Below are 10,327 nucleotides of genomic sequence, written 5' to 3' on the forward strand. Positions count from 1 at the left end.
GACCGCCAGGGAAAACTTGCCGGCGACCCACGGTGTGTGAGCCCGATCGTTTTCTAGCTGCAACCCCTCGAGGCGGGCAGACTGGTGAGAGCTCGCTGGCGGTTAGCGTGTCCCGAGTGCCAAGACGGCGGGAAAACAGCGCCTGTTGCCTGAGCCGCCACAAGGGATGGGGACCTCAGTCAGTCTCTCTCGGGGGGGTGGTGGTGGTGTGCCCCCCTACTCGAAACCTCAGGACCTCTTCCCCGAGCCCGCCGAGACTGAATGATGGTCCTCAGGCCCGTCTTCTCAGGGGGCTGTGGGCAAGAGCGTCGCCTAACCACACCCCTCATATGGGAGGAAAGGTTACGGATAAGCAGTTAGCCTAAACATAAACAAAAGTTTACTTTTATCACACAGTTTACAAAAAGGTGTAAGCACAAGAATTCCAGCGTGCACCAGGAATATTCATATTTAAATTCAGTTGTACATAATTTACAAATCTCTGAGCATACAATGCGTTTCACATTCCTCCTCAAGTTCTCTCCTCTTTGAAGAGGTCTGGGTTATGGTCTCTGGGAGGGACAAAGACAGAATCTAAAAAGATAGAAGTCCAAGGCAGTTAGGATACCAAGAGGTCAGAAGGCGCTAAAGGGCACATGTGCTAGACAGCTAAGGAAAATGCAGTTAACAACTTTGCTGTGGACATGACAAAATATAATTATTCTTCTATTTGTTTGTCTATATTCAATTGATAGGATAAATACTATTGATTGTGTGCTCTACAATATTTTAAAATACAGAATCGTATTGCTTGGGGATAATTGTGGACATTGGTTCATGATAAAGTTTATTAGCTCCACAGGTTCATTGCAATTATTTGTCCACCACACAGGCTTTTGAAGGATTAAGAGTTAGATTTTTCCATGGATGACATATAAAGATTATTTATATATTTATTTGATTTGGTAGCACTTTATAATAATAACTACACACTATAAAGCATTAGTTAAGCATTAGTAAATAAGGAATTCATCAGTTATAAAGCATTATTCATACATTAATACACATTAGTAAGTCATTCATAAACACAGTTATGTTTTATTCTTTGTTATCTACACACTATGAATAGTTGTTAAGTATTAGTACATTTTCATTTCACTGCTGATCAGCCTATATAAAACTAAAAACTTTATATCCAGTCTTGATTTGTTGCTCACTCCAGGTCAATCATTAAGTCTGGCAGCCTGATTTTCATTTTATCCCATTATTGAGTCACTGTTCATGTTTATCTTTCAGTCTCCTGGTACAACTAATCTTGGCATTATGTTGTTGATTCAGTTTGAACAGAACCAAGGCCATGTAATGTGTGTTCTGTGTACATGATTAACTGAGTAAGTAAGTAAGTAAGTAAACTTTATTTATATAGCACCCTTCACAGACAAGAGGGGTCACAAAGTGCTTCACAGTAAAAAATATAATAAAATAAAACAAAAACAACAACACTTAAAATACAAAACTATATAGCTAGTTAAAAGCTTGTCTAAAAAGATGTGTCTTAAGGTGTTTTCTAAAAGTTTCCACAGAATCCAAGGCTCTCAAGGCTAAAGGGAGAGCGTTCCAGAGCCTTGGAGCCACCACACAGAAAGCACGATCACTTCTTGTTTTATAACGTGTTCTGGGAAAAGTTAAAAGGTGTTGGCCTGAAGACCTCAGAGAGCGACCAGAAATGTGTGCATGCAACAGATCCTGGATGTAAGAGGGAGCTTGACCATGCAAGGCTCTATAAGTAATGGTTAAAATTTTAAAATGTACTCTAAAACCAATCGGAAGCCAATGAAGAGCCTTAAGCACAGGAGTAATGTGTGATCTCTTCCATCTAACTGAGTTCACTAGATGTGACAGAACTTTTTCAAAGCATTGTCTATAGCCGTTGTCCATGAAAATAGTTTTCAAATCTGCCAAAGTGCGGACTGATAGGTCGATAATGACTAAGCTTTTTTGAAGTTCACTCTTTTTATGAAACTACAATATTCTTTTTAATATTTGTTTTTTACAGGCATCAAGTAGTACTTTCCATTTTTTCTCCAAAAGAATCCCAGATTGATGATTTAAGCTTTCATCTTTGGTTGAATAATTACCAATTAATTACCAATTATTCAACCAATTAGAGAACCATGTTCTCCCCGTATCTGCATGGGCTCTCTCCGGGTGCTCTGGCTCCCTCCCACCGTCCAAAGACATGCAGCCTAGGTTAATTGGTGACCCTAAATTGTCCTTAGGTGTGAGCGTGAGCGGTTCATCTATGTGTGGCCCTGTGATGGACTGGCGACCTGTCTGGGATGTACCCCACCTTTTGCCCGATGCTAGGGATTGGCTCCAGCCCCCCGCGACCCTGTATGCAGGATAAGCGGTTGACGATGGATGGAAGGAAGTTTATAAAATTCTACATGATTTACATTTACTTATATTCAGAGCACAAAATTCTGGACCCTGTACATAGGAATTTTCTGGGGTCCCTCCCCACATCCATGGCTATTCATTATAGTATCTTTGTTGTGAACACATGTTGATAAATATGTGCATATATGTAGGTGCATTACAGTACGTGTGTATGTTATATGTGTGTGTATCCAAGTATGCTTTAAATGATAAATTGTTTATGAATTATTGAATGCTGAAATGTTTTTAATATGGGCTATTAGAAGATTAGCCAACAAGCTAAAAGAAAATCTAATCTTATCGGGCCCTCCACACATGAGGGACCTGTATACTAGGCCCCCTGCTTATAGTTAATATATTCAATACTAATTTAAAGATTCCCAGTCACTGACTATGTACTGTAGTTTGTTAATTTTTTGTCCTAAACCAAACGGTTTACATCACAGTCCAAACACACTTCAGTACTTCCATCAGCAAATCAATGTGTCATTGTTCATAACAATATATGCAGTACTGTATAAACGTAGATGCCACATCCAGCTTCTGAGATGCTTCATTATCTCAATGATATCAGGGCATCTATTTTATATTGCAGTAAGATGGTAAATGGAGTGTACTTGTAGAGCTTTTCTAGTTCTCCGACAACACATTTCGTGCAGAAAATGCGAACAAACTTTATTTTGACAGCATTGCTGGAAATACAGAAAAGTGAAATGAATTGCCTGAAGAATCTTGAAGCTCAAATGCATTAACTGAACTACTGAAAAACCTGGCAGCTGAAATATAAAACTGGCAGAACTGGAAGCTGAACAGCAGTACCTAGAGCAGTGGTTCTCAAAGTGTGGTCAGAGGTCCTCGATGGGGTTACCGTGGGTCCCTAGCGAAAAAGAGAATAATTTATTTTCGTTTTAATTCCATCCATAAATAACACAATGACAGAATATGACTCATATATGAATATATGAAAAAGTTTGAAAACCACTGACCTAGAGAAGCTGAGCATGGTGTGTCGAGTCCTCCACAAAGACAGGAAAAACAACGTCTGTATTACAAGACAAAAGGTCTGTGCTTCAACAATCCACTGATATTTTCCTCCCGGTGACATTGAACAGCTCCCGAATGGAGTCTGAGAATTTAGGTTTTGGTTGGTCGACTAAGACTCTTCTCATCAAAAAACAGTTTAGTCAACTATTACGGAGAGTCTATAGTAGTAGAATATGGGAGCTATAATAATATATTTGGTAGTAAATAGGTTTATCATAGCACACATCTTATAAATAAACTCTCCTAACTTTAGGATAAATGTTAAGCTGTCTTTACTTTTCCACCAGGTAGTGTTTGCTAACTTGTTTAATCCACATGGTTGCTCTTTTATTGCTTTTACACAATCAACAAAATGTCAACAGGCGGAACTTATTAATTGATTCTACGGATGTGTTTGATGACAAAACCCTCGTCTTTGATAGAAGGAGATTGTTAAATTCAAGAAATACATGAAAAACATGAAGACGTTAGCCCGCAGCCTTTATTATTATTTTTATCTTCATTATTAACTAGAAGAGTACGGGTTTCTGCCGGGGTCAGTGAGGGAGCACAGGAGGAGCCACCAGCGGTTTTCTTCTGCTATTTCTACACAACAGCTGCCTTTCTCTTCGTATCTGTTACGTCCCCCGCTTGTCTAGTAGTGATGACAAGTTCGACTCTTTTGACAGACTTCAAATCTCGTTCATTAAAATTAACTATTCTTTTTTTGAGTCATTTCTTTCATTTGAACTAGGCTGTTATTGTGGCGCTGCAGCCCTCTAGTGGGCGATTAAAAAACAACGCTGTTCTCAAACACGGAAGGCTGCCTGGCTTGCTTTATAATATGTGTAGTATAAGATATAGTATAATGCACAAATTCACCTCTTGATTACTGTATATCATCATTATATAAAGCCCCCTTGGGCCCACAACCAAATTCAAACCATGTAAAAACCACAGAAACATGTTGTCAATATGTAATCACCACTACTCCGCCTAAATCCTTCCATTTTCACAATCTTTCCCGAGTATACAACCAGACCAGCCATATAAAGGCTTATGTATATAATTATTAGTGCTCATTCATACAGCAGCCTAACGTCCCTATCCATGAGTAAAATATTAATATCAGATTTGCAGTAAATATATTGAAGTAATAAGCTTGATACACTATATGAATAAACACACTCTTATTAAAATTCAACCAATTTAATAATAGTCTGGATCAAGCCACCAAGTTCTTAAAGAACTCCAGCGAGAGGAACAAAGAAATCTTAACACATTATATAAATGCAGCAGTTTGGCAGTTATGAACGCAGAATGGGCCACATCAGGTCCGGATTCTGCAGACAGAGAAACAAACATGAGCACATCGCTCTCAAACACTGCCAGGTTGTTCACCAGTCACGAGCTGTGAAACAACAGCACGGCTCTGTTGGTAAATAAAAAGGAAAAGTTACGTTGCGTTCTCTGGCGGACCTGGATCAGCTGTTAGCTGTTTACAGGACTAACGCTAACGTTGCTACGTGGCTGTATTTTAATGTTTTAATGACCGGGTCTGTTTGTTTTGGAGCAAGGACGACCTCTGAGGTAATTTGGCTCCCGGCAGAACCCTGTCAGGGCTCTGAAGTGGAGCAGACCCAGAACAACTCTCATCAGCTGTTAGCTGTAATGTTAAACACCAGCAGGACTGAAGTTACAGTACGGCTGTGTTAAAACTATAACTTAGCAAAACATCACTACGCTGTAATAACGTTGTGCTTTATAAAATGTCACATAATTAACAAAATAGCTATATGTCAGTCCAGTGACTGTTACTGGACAGCCGACCTGCCTCTCATTCTCCGGCGCTGGCAGTCACTCAGCCTGCCGAGTGAACGAGAGACTGAGGAGGACCCATGTGAGCGCTGAACGAGTAGTTCATTCCTGCTCCACAGTAGGAGCTGTCATGTGACAAATGAACGACTCAGACCTAGAGACCCACAGTTGCTATGAGTCGTGAACTAATCAATGTCTGTTTCCTGTGCTGACGGTGCCCATGCAGCTGCCGTGTGACGAGTGAATGTAAGAGTCCAAGATCCTTCACGCATGCATGAAAATGAACAAATTACTCACTGATACTACCCGTTCCTCCCGAGTCATACACACGATTAGGTCTTATGAACGAAACGTTCATTGAACGACACAACACTATTGTCTAGGGGTGTGGGACGAACAAAGGGATAAATAACCGGGTGGAAAAACCAAGGATGACTCAAAACACGTGTCAAGTTAATGTATTTATTCCAATCAAAGTAACAAAAAGGCATTTAATCAACTAAAAACGATCTCTGCCCACACCAGAGACGATGTGAATTATATTAAGTAAATTTAATAACACAAGATATGCAACACAATAGGCCACACAGTCTCCACGGCTCCCACCACGCTGGGGAAGCACACGTGGAGGTCACCCGCACTCACCACACTGGCTTCAAGCTGATCGAGAACACCGGACCAACAGCTGCCTCCACAGAGTCACCGAATTCACGGCGCGAGAAGTTTGGATCGGCACCCAGCAGATCACGTCCTACGAACCACACCTGCAGAAGAGAGACAGACACACCCACAGCAACACAAGCACAACACACAGACCTCACGGGTCATAACAGTATCACTTGTAAATGGGCTTATTTTCTTTTTGACAGCAGAGACTGTGTCCACTATTTTAGCCCTCTCTCTGTCTTTAATCTCCCCAGCTAAGCGTTATGTGGATTTGGATTTCTCGATGGAGGTTACAAACACCTCTAAGTCATCTGAGATGAAGTCCAATGATTGTTGTTGTTTCTGCTCCATTTCAGTGTATGTTTGATTTAAAAAACGGCCAAAAAACAGCGATTAAAAAGCCGTTTAGCTCGGCGAGATGAGAAAAGTGGCATCGGTTGCTAGGTAACAGACATAAAAGTTGATAAGCGATGTTGGATTGAGTATTTAGGATTTCCTAACCTGAGATAAGACAGGATTCCTAAAGTTAGTTAGGATTTGCTTCTGTAACACCAAATTGTGAAAAATCCTATCTTAGACTCTTCCTGTCTGAACTTAAGACTTGAGATAGGAACTTCCTGTAATACGGCCCCTGGTTACCAAAAGGATATAGAGTCTGAGAGCACTGTACGACAGGTGAGGTGGAGACGACCTCCTGAAATGTAATAAGCATAAGAGAGCAATATTTTGAGAAATTTCATCTATTAATGCTGGATTTTAAAGAACTTGAAAATAACAATAAAGAATAATCCTAGCAGAAGGACAAAGTAAGTGTCCCTGGCTGTGTCCGAAATCCCCACTCATTCACAACTCCCTACCCCCTATGTAGGGAGTTGTATGTAGAGAACTCTATAGTGAGCTCACTCGCATTATCAAAACATTACTTTCGGTATATACCATCAGCGCAATGCATGATGGTATATACGGCTTGGTTAGTGTGCATCAGTTGTACACCACTTTTCAAAGTGCATTCTGGGATGCACTGAGTGAACTATATAGGGTATAATAATAATCACTATACATTTGGACAGCACTACAAAATGGCGAGCTCACTATATAGTGAGTAGTGGGTGATTTCGGACACAGCATCTGTGTCACAACCTGTGGGACAGCGAGTGACTCAGCGAACTGTTGCACTTAACGTTCGCTGCATGGCAGGTTACATCTTGTTCACTTTTATTTGTAGTTTACGTTTTATCTGTATTTTTGTTTTTGTAAATTATAACTGCTAAATTGATTGGTTTTGATCAGATTGATCTTGTAATATCATATTTACAAGATTAGTTTGTAATAGCTCTCTCTCTCTCTCTCTCGCCTGTCATTCACCTGTCTTGTACAGAGTTTTACGTGCATTACTGCTGTCCTCAACTACATGCACGTCGCGGTTCCCCGCAGGTTTATTTCAAGTAGCCGGGTATTTAAAAACGATAAAATATTCTTTATGTGGTTCATCAGTGGTGATAAATTATCCGAAGGTCTCGCGAGGTGCGAACAACTCGGCACAACACCGTGAAGCTGGGGCTCGGTCTCTTCAGCAAGCGTTCCTCCACTGCCACTGCACACATACACGCTACGTTTACACATGCGCACTGACGACCCAGGGATAGGGTTACAATTTTGGATTTACACACAACACATTTATTGAAAGTTTTACTGTTTTTACATGATTATTTACAGAATTAAACGTTGAAATGTATATTGTAATAGGCAGTATATTAACTTACTGGGAGAAAACTGGTAGTTCTATGTAAAATCAGACGTGGAGTGTTTCACTGTGAAGCTGTGTTCACTGTGAAGCTTCGACTGTGAGATTGACACTTGAATCAGTCTCTGCCCATCAAATCTTCGACTATTCGGGGCCCTAGTAACACGTACATATACCATAGACTGTATATAAAAAAACACATACAGACGCAAAAAGCACTGCATTTTCTGTTTCATGGAATCCCAGATTTAATGTAATGTGATTACATCTATTTTTTCTGTAATGTAACGGAATACAGTTAGTTTTTTAAAATCCTGAATATATAATGCCGTTACATGTAATCCGTTACTACAAAACCCTTGTTCGGAGTTGTGAAGTTGTTTTCCGACTTCAGTGTGTTCATATACTTTTAAGTTGGAATGTGGAAACAACATGGATGAAACTACTGAGATGTGTTGGACTGTCATCAAAGTGGGCTGTTTGAAGCTTTTTAGTGATTTTTAGTCCCAGAGTTGTTACTGCACCAGTACATTAACTGAAACCACTAAAATATTGTTTGCACTGCAAAAACTGCTAATAAATAACTTAATTACTTAAAACTTAACTAAATCAATCTATGTCATGGACTGCAAACTAACCGTTATAACCTAAAACCATGTTACAAATGTTAGAAAAAAATGTATATGCAGTACATGATTTTCTAACTACCAACAATTTTGGTAGTGTTTCTGTATGTCACCAACTTGGCAACTTGTTTACCAAAGTTTTCTCAGACTTTCCAAGTCATTGTTTCCGACTTCAGGGGGCGCTCACGTGAATTTTTGGGAAATAATTTTTCAGATTATTCTGACAACACATGAATGCGCAGTTAAAATGATTTAATTAGCTAATCAGCTTCAGCTGCGTAACTTAAAGTGCTCAGTCACTGAGACAGACAGAGACAGCCCTCAGTAGTCTCAGCATCACTCAAAGAAGACTCTCTCAGTCAAAATCTGTAGGTTGTATGGATGAAATGGCTTCACCGTCAGCATCCTAAGATTTTGTTGATGGTTTTGTTGAATGTTTAGACATTTGTGTTTTTACAACTTCTTTCCACTCTAATGATGATGTCAAGCACTCTGGCTCTGATCATTCTGCTCCTCACACACCCATTATAAAAATAAAAAAAACTCTGAAAAAAGCATAAAACGTAAACTGTGTCAACTTAAAAACTCACTTGAGTACAGTTTAACAGTTTAAAGTCATGTGACCAGTTTTCCTGTAGCTTTATCATACAGGAACGTTAGTAAACTTACTTAGCAACCATGTTACTGGATTTAAGTCTTGATAAAACGCTGTTATTGGTCATATAGGAACAACAAGTCCCGGCCAACAGCATGGTACCGCACAAAATCAACATGCAAAACACGGGACAAACACTTGGCGGTCTGAAAAAAGGCCTCAAAATCTTCCACAAAAAATTTACCACATGCTGATTGCACAAGTTACAATAACACAATTGTAGAACCTATAGTCTTCTTCCCAAACATACAGAGCCTCTTACATGATTGCTTTTGGTAGTAATAAAATACATCAGTCCATTTAGGAAATCCAGCATAGTTCAAGTTCAAGTTCATTTTATTTATATAGCACGTTTTATAGCAGCCACTGACTGACCAAAGTGCTTTACAGAATTAAAAGACAATAATACCATGCATAACAGCACAGCATAGAAAAGTACAGCAAAGTTAAGAACAGCTTTAAACAGGAGTAGCCAAAGCAGTATCAGACTCGTCAACAATAACAATAAAAAACAGCATAGTGTTCTCTCAGCTCAGTTCTGATGATTCGCCGGCAGTTTCATGGTGCAATGATCCTTCAAAGGCAGCAATAGGGAACAGCGAAGTCGACTTAAGGTACAAAGAGAGAGGAATTCCTTCTCCCAGTAGAAAGAACAGTGTGTTCCTCTTCTGCAGGTATGAAGATCCATTAGGCCTATGTTGCATGTACATATACAGGTGTATCTCAGAAAATCCTAATCCTAATCCTAATTTATATATATATATATATATATAAATTAAAAAAAATCCCCCTCTCACCCCTTGCGGGGTGGTATGTGTCATCCTCAAGCTCGGGTCCTCTACCAGAGGCCTGGGAGTTTGAGGGTTCTGCGCAGTATCTTAGCTGTTCCTAGGACTGCACTCTTCTGGACAGAGACCTCTGATGTTTTACCTGGAATCTGTTGTAGCCACTCTCCCAGTTTGGGGGTCACAGCCCCCAGTGCTCCGATTACCACTGGCACCACTGTTTCCACATCTTTTCTAGCTCCTCTTTCAGCCCCCTATTTCTCAAGCTTCTCGTGCTCCTTCTTCTTGATGTTGCTGTCGCTTGGGATTGCCACATCTATCCCTGCAGCCTTCTTCTGCTGTTTGTCGATCAACACGATGTCTGGTTGGTTGGCTATTACCAGTTTGTCAGTCTGGATCTTGAAGTCCCACAGGATCTTAGCTCGGTCAATCTCAACTACCTTAGGAGGTGTCTTCCATTTTGACCTTGGGACTTCCAGCCCATACTCAGGGCAGATGTTCCTGCACACTATGCCAGCTACCTGGTTATGGCGTTCCATGTACGCACTTCCTGCCTGCATCTTACACCCTGCTGTTATGTGCTGTACTGTCT

The 10,327-nt window shown here is 40.2% G+C and overlaps 1 protein-coding gene across 1 annotated transcript in view; it reads left to right on the top strand.

Annotated features, from left to right (window-relative positions):
* The first annotated feature begins 6,871 nt into the window (after positions 1-6,871).
* The window catches only part of ahsg1 (alpha-2-HS-glycoprotein 1), an 11,057-nt gene continuing 7,601 nt past the window's right edge, over positions 6,872-10,327 (top strand). Inside the window, exon 1 of the mRNA XM_046050086.1 lies at positions 6,872-6,895. Within this exon, the coding sequence (XP_045906042.1) occupies positions 6,872-6,895 (24 nt within the window). The remainder of the gene's footprint in view (positions 6,896-10,327) is intronic.

The sequence above is a fragment of the Micropterus dolomieu genome, linkage group LG05, assembly GCF_021292245.1.
Source record: "Micropterus dolomieu isolate WLL.071019.BEF.003 ecotype Adirondacks linkage group LG05, ASM2129224v1, whole genome shotgun sequence".
Taxonomy (NCBI): Eukaryota; Metazoa; Chordata; class Actinopteri; order Centrarchiformes; family Centrarchidae; genus Micropterus; species Micropterus dolomieu.